The 17683-nt window shown below is 34.5% G+C and overlaps 1 protein-coding gene across 1 annotated transcript; it reads left to right on the top strand.

The window, feature by feature from the left end:
* The first annotated feature begins 11415 nt into the window (after window positions 1-11415).
* Impbeta11 (importin beta11) lies at window positions 11416-16119 on the top strand. Its single transcript, XM_073956113.1, has 3 exons — window positions 11416-11703; window positions 11846-13939; window positions 14520-16119. The coding sequence occupies exons 2-3, from the start codon at window positions 11864-11866 to the stop codon at window positions 15552-15554; spliced, it is 3111 nt and encodes a 1036-aa protein (XP_073812214.1). The 5' UTR covers window positions 11416-11703; window positions 11846-11863; the 3' UTR covers window positions 15555-16119.
* The last annotated feature ends 1564 nt before the right edge of the window (window positions 16120-17683 follow it).

Below are 17683 nucleotides of genomic sequence, written 5' to 3'. Positions count from 1 at the left end.
CCTAGCACAACATATAGAAACTATTCAGACTTGTTACAGACAACTTTTCATGCCATCTTAAGTATTGGGATGACGTTATATTTTCTGATAAGACTAAAATTATGTTGTACTATCACGAGGGGCCTCAAAAAGTACTGCGAAACCCCTTTATAGTCATGGAAAACAAGAATTTAATACATACCGCAAAGTTCGGAAAACTGTCTATTATGGTATTGGGTTGTATACCAAGCAGTGACGTTGGTGACATCCAGATTTTGAAGGAAACAATGACAGAGTACGTTTATTTACGTGTTTTAAATATTATTTATCCAAAAAACGTCAAGAAATTTGGACCTGTTGACCCTGAAAATGCAAAAAAATTGCAATATGAATACTACCAAGACAACGACCCTACGCATAAATCGTATTTATGTAGGACTTGGTTGTTATACAACTGCACCAAAGTCATTGACACCCCAGTCCAAAGCCTAAATATTAACCCAACATCGACAATTCATGGGTACACCTGAAGAAAAAAGTCGGGAATAGGTCGCCCACTAACCTGGGGGACTAAATAAAATGCAATAAAGAAGAATGGTTAAAAAATACCATTGGAATATGACATTCCGAAACTTATTTATTAAATTCAGTTACGTTTACAAGCTGTTTTTGATGCCAAATGTGGGCATAGGAAATATTAAAACCAACTTTTCGAAAAATACCGTGAAAAACTGAAAAGTTGTGAATTTTGCAATTCTTTAGTTGACAGTGCAAATAATGAGTTGTACTCATTTTTGTTATGTTTAAGAAAATGTTTAGTGAAATTTAGCTACTTTTTATTTTATTATATTAATAAACATGTGTAAGAATTGTATTGTTAACAAAAATATTAATAATGATATTTATTTATACCAATAACATGATGTTTTATTTAAAATTTTGTAATAATTTTGGTTTTGCAATAATATAGTTGACTAACTGTATATTATCCGTAAAAACAACTTCAAAGCGCTCTAAGATCTCAAAATAATTAGTCCCACTGTATTTCCTGGGGTTTCATAAACTACCAGACTGACAAACTCAAAGATATCTGCAAGGGTCCGCCTTAACGAGCTATACGCGAAGTCTAAAATATATCTTAGACAACCAGAGATATTCGGTAAAGCAATAAAATGTAAAATTTGAATTGCTTATTCCATAAATTTTACGGTAATCTTAATATTTCATTGGGTGTATGTACACTTTTTCCCTATTAATTTTTTAACTTTTATAGAATTTACCGTTATTCGTATTATAAAATATATTTTTGTTGTATGTAATATTGTTTATTAGGGATATGAAATAGAACTATGTACTTGGATTTTCATAAAAATGCTTCCTTACCCAAAAAACTCGAGATTTATAGGGTGTATGTAGACTTTTTTGGTTGACTGTATAAGACCTTCAATGAAGGATTTAAATTTGTCGGCATTGACCGTAGAATTTGAAATTATTTTATGATTATTAATTGCCGCAATGAGAGTGACATTTCTGCCTCTGACAGTCGGTAAAACTACGTTGGCTCTTGTGCCTTGTCGTGAGCGCGCCTGCGTTCTACGCAAGTGGAGGTTAAATCCGCACTCGTCAATGAAAATTAATTTTTCTCTTTGTTGAGATGCCCATTTAGTAAAATCTATTGCATATTTTTGCCTTAAGTCTAAAGTTCGAATGTCATTCATCCTCTCTATTTCAATGGAAGCCGACTTTAGTGTTATTTTTAATTGCTTAAGTGCATTCTCCATTGAGCTTTTTGATATGCTTCATGGTTTAATTAGAAAGGTTAGCTAAAGCTATCTGTCATTTTAAATTTTTTTCTTTCGAGTGTTCCTTAAACTTCAAAATTATATACACAATCTGTGTATGTGTGTGTGCTGTTTGAAAAATATGCCAAACAATTTTAAAAACAATCGAATTCAATGATTTTTAAAATTGTTTTTAGAACATTTGTATGGAAGAAACTCTTCCTTTTTGCATTGAAACAATAATTTTATCATATCCACAATTCGATTATGTGGAGAAACTTTGACACTTAATTCATTTTTCGCGTTTTGAATAACATGCTCAAAAAATGTATTGTAAACAAACCCACTTGTTGCTTTCGTGTTTACTAATTTTGAAGTTTTAGGAATTCAGGAAAAACAAGGGTTCTATAGATTGTTTTCATTTAAATCTACCTCTTTACTTATACCATGATATGCTTATGTTTTTCTCCCTCAGCAATTTAGTTTTGATGGTTTTTAAAGTGATGCCAGGTTGGTTCTCCACATATGTTTCAATGGCATTCAAAACTTCTGGTGTAAGCGTCCTTTTTCGGTTTCCGCCACGTTTGCCTTCACTTAAACAATCACTGTTTTGTTTGCATCTTCTTATGAGCGTTTTGGCTGAATTTATATTTATTGAAGTTAATTTTGCGGCTTCAGAAATTGTTGTTCCCTCTTCGAACAATTTAAATAATAATAATTTCATATCTTTTGTACTACGTTTATATTGACCCACTTTATTTCGGGGCCTTGTATTCCCATGTTGGGTACTTTCTTCTTCAGCTTCCGCAGTGCTGGAAGAGTTCACGGACATGTCCTCCTCAGGCTCGCAGTTGTCGGAACTTCCCGAGTTAAAATCCTGTTCGCTCATTTTAAATTGTGTATGCACTAGGATTGCCTGTTTAAATACAACTGATTTAAATTTCTATATTTTTGTCTAAAAAGAAATTCTTATAACGGTTATTTTTTAATTCCCTTTCAAATATTTTCCTTTATTCATTTCTGTTTAAGATGATACAACTAATGGCCCTGGCACATACGGTCCGTTGTTAGTCGCGTCGCGCGTTAAAAACAACAACCACATGAAAAATGTGTAAGTGATGACAAGTTTGTTCTTGAAGTTTTCATGTGGTTGTTGTAACGCAACGCTCAACGCGCCGTATGTGCCGGGGCCATAAATGAGTCATTTATTTTATTTTCGATGTTGCTATGCAGAATAATATGTATGTAAAATCATGTTTACTAATAACAGTCACAATAAGAAATGTACGAATTACCTCTTTATTACCAGCATTTTTTAAAACCTAAATCCTCTCTTTCAGATTATTTTCATTTAAAAATCTTTGATGAGCACAAATATTATGTTTTTGTTTGTTTTTAGTGTAAGTTTGCAAAGAAAGATAAAGTAAATGAAATATAATTTTATGTTGTAGAAATCAACGATAATTTAAATTGTAGTTAAATTATATTTCGTAAGACAATTAAAAACAAATTTAACCCAGATAAAGCCACTGGTCGTTTAAACGCCACAAAAAAATGGTTGCAAAAATTGACGTAAAACTCTGTTTTTTTTCAAATATTTTTGTGGGGTTTTTTGCATTTTGTGATAGTATTGTCTGTTATCTGTAATTTCACGCTGATAGCGCTTCATTTGACCTACGCATTTCCACGCAATTGGCCAAAAACCCAAGCTATTCAAAAAAATCGACTTTTTAGTAATTTTCGACTTTTGATGAAAAATTTAAATATGCGATAAAAATTTAATCAAAAATGTTAGAATCATATAAAGTCAGGGATTTGTTAGGAATATAGTAAGAGTATTTTCTCAATCAAAAACCAAGGGATTGGCATGTAAGGATACACCCATGGTACAATAAATTATAGGTAGGCCAGGTATGAAAATCGCTGAAAAACACAACCCTGTAGCCATGGCTTAAAACGTCAAATGGCATACATCAATAATAAGGGTAGATGTATCTGCATAGTTAGCCGATTTTACAAAAACATATGGATTTTAGAACTTCACTGTTTATGATAAAAGCGCCAAATAAAGTAAAATATAAAAATCACTAGCTATGCTGCAGAATATTTAGTCTGTTCCAGTACTGCTAGAAAAGACTTCCAAAAATAGAAAAAGTTATACCCAAACTTACGACAGTGAAATCTATTATCTTCTACTTGACAAGTTTGGCTGATCAAACATCAAGATTGCGGGCATCTGCTTTGCATACACACATGGTATAAGTAAAGAGGTAGATTTAAATGAAAAAATCTATAGAACCCTTGTTTTTCCTGAATTCCTAAAACTTCAAAATTAAGCAACAAGTGGGTTTGTTTACAACACCAATTTTTAGAATTTTATAAATATCGCGAAAAATGAATGAAGGACCAATGTTTTTCTGCATAATCAAGTTTTGGATACGATAAAATGTTTGTTTCAATGATAACCTGACGAATTATTTCCGTACAAATGTTCCAAAAATAATTTTAAATATCATTGAATTCGATTGTTTTTAAAATTGTTTGACATATTATTCAAACACCACACAGACATACACAGTTTGGGTATATTGTTTTGAAGTTTTAGGAATACTCGAATAAAAAAAATTTAAATTGACATAAAGCTTTGGCTAACCTTTCTTATTAAACCATGCATACACATACGTTGACATTGCAGCTAGAATTTTTACAATGTTTGTAGTTTTTCCGTTCCCGTACTTTCAGAACTAATTTCAATTCAAATCAATATTTTACAAATCGTTATTTCGCAAGTATCACTATTAACCAATTTAACTTTGCCAATGCTAATAGAATTTGTAGTCCTTGTTCTCAATTTTAAGATAATATCTTACAGTGAAGTTTTTGTTGGGAAAATTCACCGATGCATCTACCTTTATTATTGTATAATGTCAACAACAGTAAGAAATGTCAACCCTGCTTTTGACAGAAGAAGCCATAAAAAGAAAAAAATTGTAATCAGCTGTTAGCTGCGTCCTACCCATGGTAGAATAAGAAAAGGTAGCAGCAATACACAGCTGACTGAACTGGGTTGTAACGTTAGTGTCAAATTTCATATGACATTTTATACATTTATTTCTATTTCGATGTACATTAGGGACATATATTTTTTGAGAAAAAAATATATCATTCGGAAAAAAATATTTCCCAGAAAGACTTCTTCATATCAATGATATGTAACCTCCTCCAAGTTCGAACGATAAGCCGCGCAGTAAATCCCCGCTTGTAGAGGCGATACAACGTTTGTTAATATGTGAGGTATTTTGTTAAAATTTAAAAAAATAAAGCCCTAATAAACATGTGCTTCTTTGATTTCTAAAACAAAACATTGAAACAGCTTCTCCCTTTTCTATGAATTTCCAGCGACCCCAAACTTTTCTGCAAGAATTCTACTTTCTGCGAGAATTTATGCATTTAGTGGAATGATGTGGAAACATAAAAATTGAAAATGTAACGAATTTTCATTCATGTTTTCCAAAATATTCAACCAAATGTGAAAAATTATTAGTTTTTTAAATTCCAATAATTTATAGACATTTCCTTGTTTTGTTTACAAATACAACTGGCAGTAACGTTACAAACAAAAACAAATTCCTTTGTGGTTGTTGTTCGAGTTGTATTTGTTGTAGTATTAACTTTACCTTGTATTTGTTCTACCATGTGTCCTACCTAAGAATTATTCTACCATGGATACACCAATATTACCCATGGTAGAACAAGAAAAGGTAGCAGCAATACCCAGCTGACTGAACTGGGTTGTAGTGTTAGTGTCAAATTTCATATGACATTTTATACATTCATTTCTATTTCGAAGTACATTAGGGATATATATTTTTTGAGAAAAAAAATATATCATTCGGAAAAAACCATTTCCCAGAAAGACTTCTTCATATCAATGATATGTAACCTCCTCCAAGTTCGAACGATAAGCCGCGCAGTAAATCACCGCTTGTAGAGGCGATACAACGTTTGTTAATATGTGAGGTATTTTGTTAAAATTTAAAAAAATAAAGCCCTAATAAACATGTTCTTCTTTGATTTCTAAAACAAAACATTGAAACAGCTTCTCCTTTTTCTATGAATTTCCAGCGACCCCAAACTTTTCTGCAAGAATTCTACTTTCTGCGAGAATTTATGCATTTAGTGGAATGATGTGGAACAATAAAAATTGAAAATGTAACGAATTTTCATTCATGTTTTCCAAAATATTCAACCAAATGTGAAAAATTATTAGTTTTTTAAATTCCAATAATTTATAGACATTTCCTTGTTTTGTTTACAAATACAAGTGGCAGTAACGTTACAAACAAAAACAAATTCCTTTGTGGTTGTTGTTCGAGTTGTATTTGTTGTAGTATTAACTTTACCTTGTATTTGTTCTACCATGAATATTACCCTCAAAAGTTTTTGGAACTTTTAAAAGAAGTCCCGATTGCAGGAAAACTATACGTTTTAGAGAAAAAAGTTAATTTTTAAAAAATGCTTAAAAAATCTCAGAAATATAATTTTCATAAAAAATTTTAAGTTTTCTCGCAAAAAAAATTCTCGGCGCTAAGTGGGTTAATTTGTATACTTCTTCTAAAAAAACAAAGGTTTTATTCAACTTGGAAAAGGTTTCATTTGATTTGGAAAAGGTTTCATTTAATTTGGAAAAGGTTTCATTCAATTTGGAAAAGGTTTCATTTAGTTTGGAAAAGGTTTCATTTAATTTGGAAAAGGTTTCATTCAATTTGGAAAAGGTTTCATTTAATTTGGAAATGCTATATATAATAAAGTTGTTTGTATTCATGTTTTACAAAAATAATAAATGTATTTTATTTGTTCTGGGCTATTTCGCAATGGCTTGCATTTTTACTCCATCTTCAGATTGATTAAAAAACCCGAAGAGTACCTTTACATTCAATCCAAAACACTACATCAAAAGCTGTGATTTGTATCGAAAATGGAGTGCATCCTAGATGTGTGCTGTAGAAGCAAAATGAAGTGCATCCTAGCAGCGCGCTTTTTTGTAAAATTCATAGAAAAAGATCCCAGCAAAAAGTTTGCATCCGCGGATGCAGTTGAATCACTACAAGTGTACAGTACATTTGCCGTTGGAGTACATCTTTTCCTATGAATTCACTTATGAATTTTACAAGAGAGCGCGCAGCTAGGATGCACTCCATTTTGCTTCCACAGCACACAGCTAGGATGCACTCCGTTTTCGATCCAAATCACAACTTTTTATGTAGTCTTTTGGATTGAATTTAAAGGCACTCTTCGTATTGTGTTTTTAATCAATCCGAAGATGCAGTAAAAATGCAAGCCATTGCGAAATATCCCGGAATAAATAAAATGCATTTATTATTTGTGTAAAACAAGAATACAAAGAACTTTATTATATAAACATAAATTAAAAAATGTTTTCATTAAATTCGATCACAATTGAGTGTACTACCTCCTTTCACCATTTAATCCAAGCGCAACTGATTTTGCTTCGTCATCTTAAAGGGTTTTTATGTTGCCTTCCCATCATTAGTTCAGCTTTCGGCATGGATTCCACTCCATTAAAAATCTCAGTCTCGTAAATTACCACCGTGGTGCAATGGTATGCACGCCCGCCTTGCACGCAGAAGGTCGGTGGTTCGATTCCCCGGCCAGGCAACACCAAACATTTTTCAACCGTGGCAAAATACCCTGAGTATTTCAGCCTTGAAAAACTTCTCTATAAGTGGTGTCTTAGGACACGCCGTTCGGACTCGGCGATAAACAGTAGGTCCCATATCATTGAGCTAAATATGAATCGGGGTGCACTCATTGATATGAGAGAAGTCTCCCTTGTCCCGTATGGGATGTTGTGGAACAATGTTTTGTTTGTGTTAAATTACCACAAAAATGTTCGCAACTTTAGTTTGTTTCGGGTAGGGATCAAACAACTGTTTTTGTTTGGTAGGGATCTCTAAAGCAACTGCTTATAAAATGTATCGAACGGAGTGCATTTTTCATAGCTCTGTTGGAATACATCGAAAGATGTTGTGAAATCATAACTCCAATTGCACAGCTTCCAATTTTTTTTTGGGGGATGTACTCCAACGGCATTTGTACTGTACACTTGTAGCGCAAACTTCCCAGCAACAAATTTTGGAAGTTGTGCATGTGGAGTTATGATTTCACAACATCCTTCTTTGCAGTCCACACTGAGTTATGAAAAATGGACTCCGTTGGATACAATTTATAAGCAGTTGCTTTAGAGATCCCTATAAAAAACAGTTGGTTGATCTCTACCCGCCGCTGGCGAAATCGTAAAATAAGAGAGAGTATATATGTACATACCCAGCAAAAAGTTTGCATCCGCGGATGCAGTTAAATCACTAGAACAATTGCCGCTGGAGTACATCTTTTCCTATGAATTCACCTATGAACTTTACAAGAGAGCGCGCAGCTAGGATGCACTCCATTTTGCTTCCACGGCACACAGCTAGGATGCACTCCATATTCGATCCAAATCACAGCCTTTGATGTAGTGTTTTGGATTGAATTTAAATGCAGTCTAAAGATGCTATAAAATGCAATCCATTCCAAATATCCCAAAATAAATAAAATACATTGCTTAATCGTGCAAACAAGAATATTAACTTTATTACACTGATACAAATTATAAAAACTCTCCATTAAATTTTATCATAACTGAGTTTACTTCCTTTGCTCTGCTTTTTGTGACACCGCAACTGATATTGCTTCATCATCCAAATGGTTTTTAATTTTTCCTCCAACTCCAGTTCAGATTTCTAAAAAAAAAAACTCTAACTCCACTTCAAAAATAATTTGCGTCTCGTGAATTACAGCAATGTTCGTATCTTTAGTTTGTATTTCTTTATTTTTTTCATGGTAGAATAATAAAAGGTAACCTCATTTAAAAAAATCGTAGATACATCTCTGGACTTATAGACATGCTCAATTACAGACTAATTGAACGTATCCAACCCTGCACGACAGGAAAAAACAAATGTTTAGTCCCAATTTACATTAGGCGAGTTTACTTGCGGCAATTGTCAGTTTGTGGGTGAGAGAGGGTGCTGAGAGGCAAAGGGTTACCATATGCCTCACCTCTCTCTCCTACAAAATGACAATTGCCGCAAGTAAACTCGCCCAATGTAAATTGGGACTTATTTACATTTACACAATGAAACGTTTGGTAAGTTAAAAATACAGATATTCTGCGATAATTTTCTATTACAGTGGTAAAGATGGCGAATCTTAGTGGCGAAATGCAAGCAAGCATCGCCGTTTTGAAAATTGAATTATATCTGAAGGCAAAAAGTGGTCTTCACAAATAACTTCCTTCCCATTGAACTTAATTCCACAAGCTTGGGACCACTCTTCACTTGCTTCTTTGCATTTTGGAACATAAAAAAAGATCCATTTCCCCCTACGTCATTTTTGGCAAACGCAACACTTTCTCATTTTATTTAAGTTTTTTCTTTTATTTTTTAATTTTGGGTTATCACTATGACAATGCTTGTCAATAGACAATAGACAGTGTTTGTCAAATCCGTTTTAACAATGAAATGTCAAAGTTTCAATTTAGAAAAAATTGTAATCATATGACTGCATAAGGTTAACTTTTTTATTTGTACCATGATTTTTTTTTAAACAAATTCTTATAATTTTAGACACTCTTTCTTGTGTTCAGAAAAAAACTGCGACTGTAGGGATCAAAAAATTGGATTGCTTGGCTAGGGATCTATAAGCCAGTGCTTCTAAAATGTATCGAGCGGAGTGCATTTTTCATAACTCCGTGTGGACTGCATCGAAAGATGTATTGAAATCATAACTCTGCATTGCACTACTTCCAAACTTTTTTGCTGGGCGCAGCAAAAAGTTTGCATCCGCGGATGCAGTTGAATCACTACAAGTGTACGGTACATTTGCCGTTGGAGTACATCTTTTCCTTTGAATTCACTTTTGAATTTTACAAGAGTGCGCGCAGCTAGGATGCACTCCATTTTGCTTCCACAGCACACAGCTAGGATGCACTCCATTTTCGATCCAAATCACAGCTTTTGATGTAGTGTTTTGGATTGAATTTAAAGGCACTCTTCGGATTGCATTTTTAATCAGTCCAAAGATGCAATTAAAATGCTAGCCATTGCGAAATATCCCAAAATAAATAAAATGCATTTATTATTTGTGTAAAACAAGAACACAAAGAACTTTATTATATAAACACAAATTAAAAAAAGTTTCCATTAAATTCAATCACATTTCAGCTTACTTCCTCCGTTCTCGATTTAATCCAAGTGCATCTGATTTTCTTTCATCATCCTAAAGTTTTTTTATGTTGCCTTCCATCACTGGTTCAGCTTTCGACATGGACTCCAACTCCACTCCATTCCATTTGCATTCAATTCTTCTTTTCATCGTAAACGTGTAATAACAATGACCTACGACAGTTCTGTATGCTTTTTATTTACATTTTGATTCAAATTTGTTCTATCTTAGAGGATTTTCAAAATGTATTTGTTTTTTCCTGAGAACCATGGTTTAATAAGAAAGGTTAGCCAAAGCTTTATGTCAATTTAAATTTTTTCATTCGAGTATGCCTAAAACTTCAAAATAATATAAACAAACTGTGTATGTGTGTGTGGTGTTTGAATAATATGCCAAACAATTTTAAAAACAATCGAATTCAATGATTTTTAAAATTGTTTTTAGACCATTTGTATGGAAGAAATTGGTGTGATTTGCATTGAAACAATCAGTTTATCATATTCACAACTCGATTATGTGGAGAAAACTTAACTCTTCATTCATTTTTCGCGTTTTTTATAAAATGCCCAAAAATGCATTGTAAACAAACCCACTTGTTGCTTTTATTTTGAAGTTTTAGGAATTCAAGAAAAACAAGGGTTCTATAGATTTTTTTCATTTAAACCTACCTCTTTACTTATACCATGCCTGAGAACATTTTTAGAACGATGTTGTTTTTGTAAATTTGTTAGTTGTTGTAATTCGTGAATTTACCTTACTAGGCGTTTACACAAGACAGTCTGTCTGCAAATACAACTCTGATTAACTAACACATACATACATTTGTCGGCTGTCTCCCAGCTGTCCATAATTTTTTCATAGACAGCCGGGTTAACAAATTTTTGACATATTTTATAAAAATAAGTTAGATAATAATTGAAATGTGTTGAAAACAAAAGAACATGAACAAAAACAAAATATGTATGTATGTGAACGGAAAACAAGAAGTCGACGATTTTCATTCATAATTTTAAAACTGTTTTTGTAGTTGTCTGAACGCCTACGTCCCACAGGCAAGTTTTGGGGTTTTGATGACAATCAATACTTGTGCTTAACTGTCCTGTCATGTGTAAACGCAGGGTTAAGCTGAAAACACATACAACGTTTGATTAAAATTTTGCGTTGGGCGTCGAGAAAAAAACAACAACAACAGGGCGACGACGACACCAAAGTCCAGCGTTTATCTGTTTTTCGGCATATATTTCAAATGTATTTAAAATTTTCGGCATCATGCCCAACAGTGTAAAAACGGCCAAAACGACACAAAACTTTACCCAAACGTTGTATGTGGTTTCAGCTTACCAAGCCAAATAATAAACACACCTCTTCTGTGCCAAAAAATACATGTGAACTACCCTTTTAAAAATTTTCTCATTCTGATTGGATTTGCAATTTTGTTGTATATTTTTCCGGCAAATGAAATTGTCAACATTTATTTTTTGCATAGCACACTGAACATACCCCAATTGACAGTGTCATTGTTCAGCAACATCTCTTGAAGTATCTCTGCTCTGCAGCATTTAAGAAATTTTACATTCTCACGATTCAGATATTCTATTTTTTTTCAATAGACCAATCAATATTACCGAAACAAACGTATATTTGATGTTGAAGAAATGTAAGTGTTCTGCGGAATTTGTTGCCTTGTGAAAATTGCGAATTTTCAGCAATTTTCTTGCCACACCTTCCGGCCTCGGTTATCGATGCATTACGTTGATTCGTTTTCTTTTCTTCTTTCTTTTCGGTTGCAAACTTTGTAGTATTTTGCCATCCATAATATGGATTTGCAACAAACTCCGCCTCTCTCTCCAGAAGTAATGGTATGTCAAGCTTTACGAGCCGCTACGGATAGCAATCATGAGGTGGTACATAAAGCTGAAGCCCAGCTGGTAGAATGGGAAACTCAGACCGGATTCTTTACTACGTTGACACGTTTGTGTGTTGCTGCGGTGGGCGATCCAAATATTATCCAACAGCTGGATGTTAATGTCCGTTGGATGGCAGTGGTATATTTGAAGAATGGCATTAATAAATATTGGCGCAAGGGTATGCGTCAGGAATTGGCTGCAGAGGAAAAACAGCAAATACGTGATTTGTTGTTGATGCATTTCTCGAATGAACCCATTCCCCAGGTTTCATTACAAATTGCGGTACTAATGGCACGTATTGCACGCATAGACTGTCCACATGATTGGCCCCAATTAATGCCTGAACTGCTGAAGCGCATACAAGCATTCTCCGCATCAAACACTGCTGGCTGTGAATCATTGAAAAGCGGAGAACAACAAAGGGTCCTCTTGACGTTGCATCATGTGATTAAGGCATTGGCATCGAGACGTTTATGGGCCGAGAAGAGAGTATTTGAAGAACTGACCAGTAACATCTATGAATTTATCTATCAAATGTGGGACACATACTGCACACTGTTCTTCCACCAATTGAAAGATGTCCAACCAATGTTGGCCAAACCCACATTAGAAATTGCCGTGTTGTGTACACGTATCCTGAGAAAGCTAACCATTTATGGTTATATGAAGCCACAAAACTCACCAGTCTGCCTGCAATTTGTGGAAAAGCTATTCGAACGTTTGAAACAATGTCTGAGTGTCCGTTACGAGCTGCGCCAATTGAATGCAGACGAAAACTTGGTTAGCTTGTTGGAAAAATTGATTTTGAAACAAATGAAAACGTTGTTGGAATTCCAAGAAATGCATGCTGTGGCCTTTAGGAACTTTGTGGCAATGGCCTTGCAGTTCACATTTGATCATGTCTTCCATGTTAGTGCTTATCTAATATTCACTGAGAATGTCATCAACTTTCGCCAATTTGCTATACATTGTATCAATCTGATGAAGGGCCTGATGTCACCGTTCTATTGGGTAAAAATTGATAATGTGTTGGACAGCGACAGTAGCCTAGAATCACGTTCTTCTTTGGAGACATTCTTCACCGAGGAACGTATCAGTTATATTTGTGAGAAAATTATTACCCACTACTTTATATTGACACAAATTGAATTAGATTTATGGCTAGAGGATCCGGAAGAATTCGCCCAAGATGATAGTGGTGGTGATACATGGAAATATGCTCTAAGGCCTTGTGTGGAGACTCTGTTCTCGGTGTGTGTAACCAATTACCAAGCTCAAATGTCAGCCGAAGTTGTGAAATATGTACAGAAAGCCCAACAGATTCAGCTGACGGCCGAGTCAGATTTAAAAGATATACTACTCAAAGATGCTATTTACAATGCAGCTGGACAGGCATCGCTACACTTATTCAACGAATTAGATTTTGATGCTTGGTTTAGTGGTCAACTGTTGAATGAATTGAAAATCGAAGCACTTAATTTCCGTATCTTAAGAAGACGTATTATATGGTTGCTTGGTGAATGGGCTGGTGTTAATTTCTCGCGTAATCTACGACCATTGGCCTATGAGGCATGTTTACATTTGCTACGGCCAGCTGAAGATATGTCTATACGTCTGGCCGCCTCTAGTACATTATCAATTCTAATATCCGATTTTGATTTTGCACCCGAAGCTTTTCTACCCTATTTGGAACCCTCCTTCAATGCTCTCTTCATTCTGTTGCGCGAAGCCAAAGAATGTGATACCAAAATGAAGGTGTTGGCCATTATGTCATCATTGGTGGAAAAAATGAGTGATAACATTGAACCCTATGCCGATAGTCTGATATCATATTTACCCCTGCTATGGAAAGAGAGTGAGGACTATAGTATGTTGCGATGCGCCATTATATGTACACTGCAGCAGGTTGTTAAAGCGATACGTGACATACCGGAGAAAATGCGTCCATTTTTATATAGTGTGATTGCTTTGAGTACTGATCTGCAGGTAAGAATGTTTGATGGTTATTTTATTTTGATTGAATGCTGTAATGATATAATTCAAGTGAGGTTATGGGTGCTTAAGGCGTAGATAGACACAAAGTTTTTGAGCTAAGTTTAGGGCATCGGAATCCCCAGAAGCCATCTAGCTCAGTGTAGTATAAGGAAAGCTTTAAATGAGAAAGTGAAAGGGTCCATTAACTTCAACATTTTTTACATAAGTCCGCGTTTTGGAAAACGATATTATCGGTACAAATTGCATCTAATTTGGCATTTTGAATTCCCAATGGTCAGAAAACTTTTCCATCAGAAAATTTTAGACCTGATATAACGGTATCACCCGATTTCTGGTATTGTGAAGTTTTAATCTACATTTTCGGCCCGAATTTGATGTAATTGGTAATTAGAATTGCCACCACAATTTGTGGACTTTGGTACTATCCTAACAGAAAGAAAAGTAATAATTTAATTTTAGTTCAGAATATTTTGATGGTGGGAGTACAAAATGTTCGGTCCGGCCGAACTTGAATGTTTTTTTACCTGCTTTTCTTCAAAATGTTAATCAATTTCTTTGTCTCTCTCCCCAGGAACCATCTCACATATATCTCATTGAAGAAGGTCTCTCACTGTGGGTAGCTGTTGTTGAAAATTCCACAAGCATGACGGCGCCACTCATCGATTTATGTCGAAACATCATGCCAATAATTGAAATGTCATCGGAAAATTTACGCACTGTATTGGTGTTAATACAAGCCTATATTCTGCTTGATGCCAGTGCGTATTTAGAACGTTATGGACGTTCATTTGTAGACTTTTGTAATCGCATGTTTGACGATATCCGACCAGAGGGTATAATACTTATGGTTAAAGTTTTAGAAATCTGTTTAAAAACAGATCCAACAAATGGCCTGGAACTGGTGAGACCAGTTCTACCCTATATCTTTCGACAAGTGTATAGCAATAAAGATTTCCCCATGCTTATGGGCATGTACCTATCAATGGTAGCACGTGTCTTGCTCATAAGTCAACAGGTATTCATGGAAGTCATACAGGAGCTACAACAACCAAATGCCTTGGAAACCATTCTAGATGTATGGATCACAAAAATGCCTTTGGTCACTGAATTGGAGAAAATCAAATTATTCTCCTTGGCCTTTTTATCGATATTCTCCAATAATCCAATTTTATTGGAACGTTTTCCCGCCATTATGCAAAATATTGGTGATGCCCTGTTTGAGGTAATGCGTGAAGATGACGATGGTCTGCAACAACATTTAACTGATGATGATCCCAATGCCGCCCCGCCACAAGAAAATAAGCCTGTTAAATATTGTGACTCGTTGGTGTTTGTCGATGAATACGATTTGGATACCAGCAGTTATTGTACTATGGATGATTTTGATTATAAAACCTATCACTATGATCGTTGCCGACAGTTGTCACTTAAGGATCCAGTGCATAAGATTGCATTGCCGCAATACATCGAATGGCAGTTGGGAAATTTACGTAGCCAATTGGGAGATGAAGACTATCAGAAGTTAATGCGTACAGTTTATCCAGCTGTTTTGGAAAGATTTTCTCAATTTGTTAATTTGCAAATAAATTTTCCCATTAACAACTAGCAGCACTGAGGTGGGCATCTACGCGTCACCATTACTCCAAATCCATATTACGCCCCCAAATTACAAGTAAGCAACAAACTAAAGGGAATCTATTAAGTTTCTAATCTTAGGGAAGGAAGGATGTTAAAGCGTTTGTCTGAGATAGTCATTGGCAAGTTTAAGAAGTTCTAACACCATCTGTTGGTTAATGTATAAGTTACTATTCTAATCAGTTTTTGATACCAATGTAAATTATTTTATGTCATTTTAATTATTATTATTACTATTTTTAATGCTATTATTTTTTTAATACTATTACTTACTATATTTTGTAGATTATGTTTTATGAATTTAACAAGAGTTTTGTTTTGATGAAAATGATCATTTTTATAATAATAACAAAAAGCAAGGAAGAAAACAATATAACGAAACTAAAATAAGAACAAGAAAAGAGAGCGAGAAATAAAGATTTCTCTCCTAAACAGCACTTCTAAAATTAATTAAAAAAAAAAAACAAAATTAATTCTTTTTTAAAAACCAATTGTTTTGTTATAATGGAAAAATAAAACAAAAACGAACCGATCAACGTGGTGTAGCGTTTTCATTTAAACAACTAACAACTTAGCACTTCGGAAAGAGGTAACAGTGACAGACATTCCTAAAGCTGGGAAGCCAAGTCACTTGTTTCGGAAAGATTATAGACCGATTAGCCTTTCTACTTTTCTACCGAAAACACTAAGATAGTTTTTTACGCAGATGACGTAGTCATTGTCATCAGTGGGGAATTTCTGTCTACGTTGTCTGCAGGGTGCTTTTGTAAATATTTCTCGTTGAGCACACCTTGACGGTCTTGGTCGGTTGTCCGATCTAACTGAAAGGTGTTGAGACCTCTAGATCCCTTTACTTATTGCTAATGGTAAGTCCTCGACCAAGGCGGCTAAGTTCCAGTCTTCCAAGAAGCCAAAAAGGCGAAGACTGCACCTAAATTATCTGAGACGATTTCGCAGAGCTCCTCATCTGCCTCACTTCCCGTCATTATTCCTTCTGCTCGCATCTTTGACAGCGTCGACCACTTCAAAGACCATTAGTCAGCAGTCGAACAACCCGTCTGAGGAACAGCAACTCCCACGAAGGAAGTCGCCAAACTCTTCGCAGAAACTGCGAGAAAAGGGATTGGTTGATCTTGTTGCTCATCCCGTGTGGGATGATAACCTCAGTATGGATATTCTGGTTCAGTATCAGGCGGTGCAGTGACATAACTCCCAACGGACATAACTCCCAAAACGATTTTGGGAGCTATGTATGTCCGACTTGGTTTGCGGTCATAACTCCCAAACGAAAAATGTTAAAACTTGAAAATACTTTCTGAAAAACGAAAATCGCCGCAGGCGAACATATTTTTAAAACAATCGCGCGATTTTTTACCGAAATATTTTTATTATTTAAGAAATTAAAATATTGTTGTTAGATTTTTCAAACACTTTCGGAAAAACAAAAAGTGCCACAATATTTTTGAAAAATCAGACGATTTTTTACAAAAATATTTTAACAATTTAAGAAGATAAAGAGTTTTTGTTAAAATATTCAAATAATTTCTGAAAAACGAAAAGTGCCGTAGGCGAAAATGTTTTTGAAAAAATTGTGCGAATTTTTACAAAAATATTTTCACAATTTAAGAAGATAAAAAGGTTTTGTAAAAGCTTTCAAATACATTCTGAAAAATAAAATGCACCGCAGGCGAAAATTTTTTGAAAAAAATCGCGCGATTTATTACAAAAATATTTTTACAATTAAAAAAGATAAACAGTTTTTGTAAAAATATTCAAATACTTTCTGAAAAACGAAAGGGCCGCAGGCGAAAGTATTTTTGAAAAAAATCGCGAGATTTTTTACAAAAATGTTTTCACACTTTTTGATTTTCTCAACAAATATTTTATAATTCCGTTTACATTCAACTTCTACTCTAAAGCAGACATGACCAAAAAGAGAACGGAGAAAATTCAAAATATTGGCAACTTATAACAGTGTGTTAGTAAGTTTGTATTCACGCAAGCTATAAAACAATAACAAATCAAAACATTTGTTCTCTTTTGTACGCTCTTTCTGTGCATTCGGGTCGTGTGTGTGTAAATTGCCGAAAATCATCGGCA

The sequence above is a fragment of the Musca autumnalis genome, unplaced genomic scaffold, assembly GCF_047663935.1.
Source record: "Musca autumnalis isolate F117 unplaced genomic scaffold, ASM4766393v1 scaffold_5, whole genome shotgun sequence".
NCBI classification, from domain to species: domain Eukaryota; kingdom Metazoa; phylum Arthropoda; class Insecta; order Diptera; family Muscidae; genus Musca; species Musca autumnalis.
Note: the sequence above shows the minus strand (reverse complement) of the source record. Positions and strands in the feature narration are given on the sequence as shown.

Excerpts from the sequence above, each read along its gene's own strand:
- Impbeta11 (XM_073956113.1), top strand. The coding sequence starts at position 11,864 with ATGGATTTGCAACAAACTCCGCCTCTCTCTCCAGAAGTAATGGTATGT. Across the intron at positions 13,940-14,519 it reads CTTTGAGTACTGATCTGCAG|GAACCATCTCACATATATCT; the intron begins GTAAGAATGTTT and ends CTCTCTCCCCAG.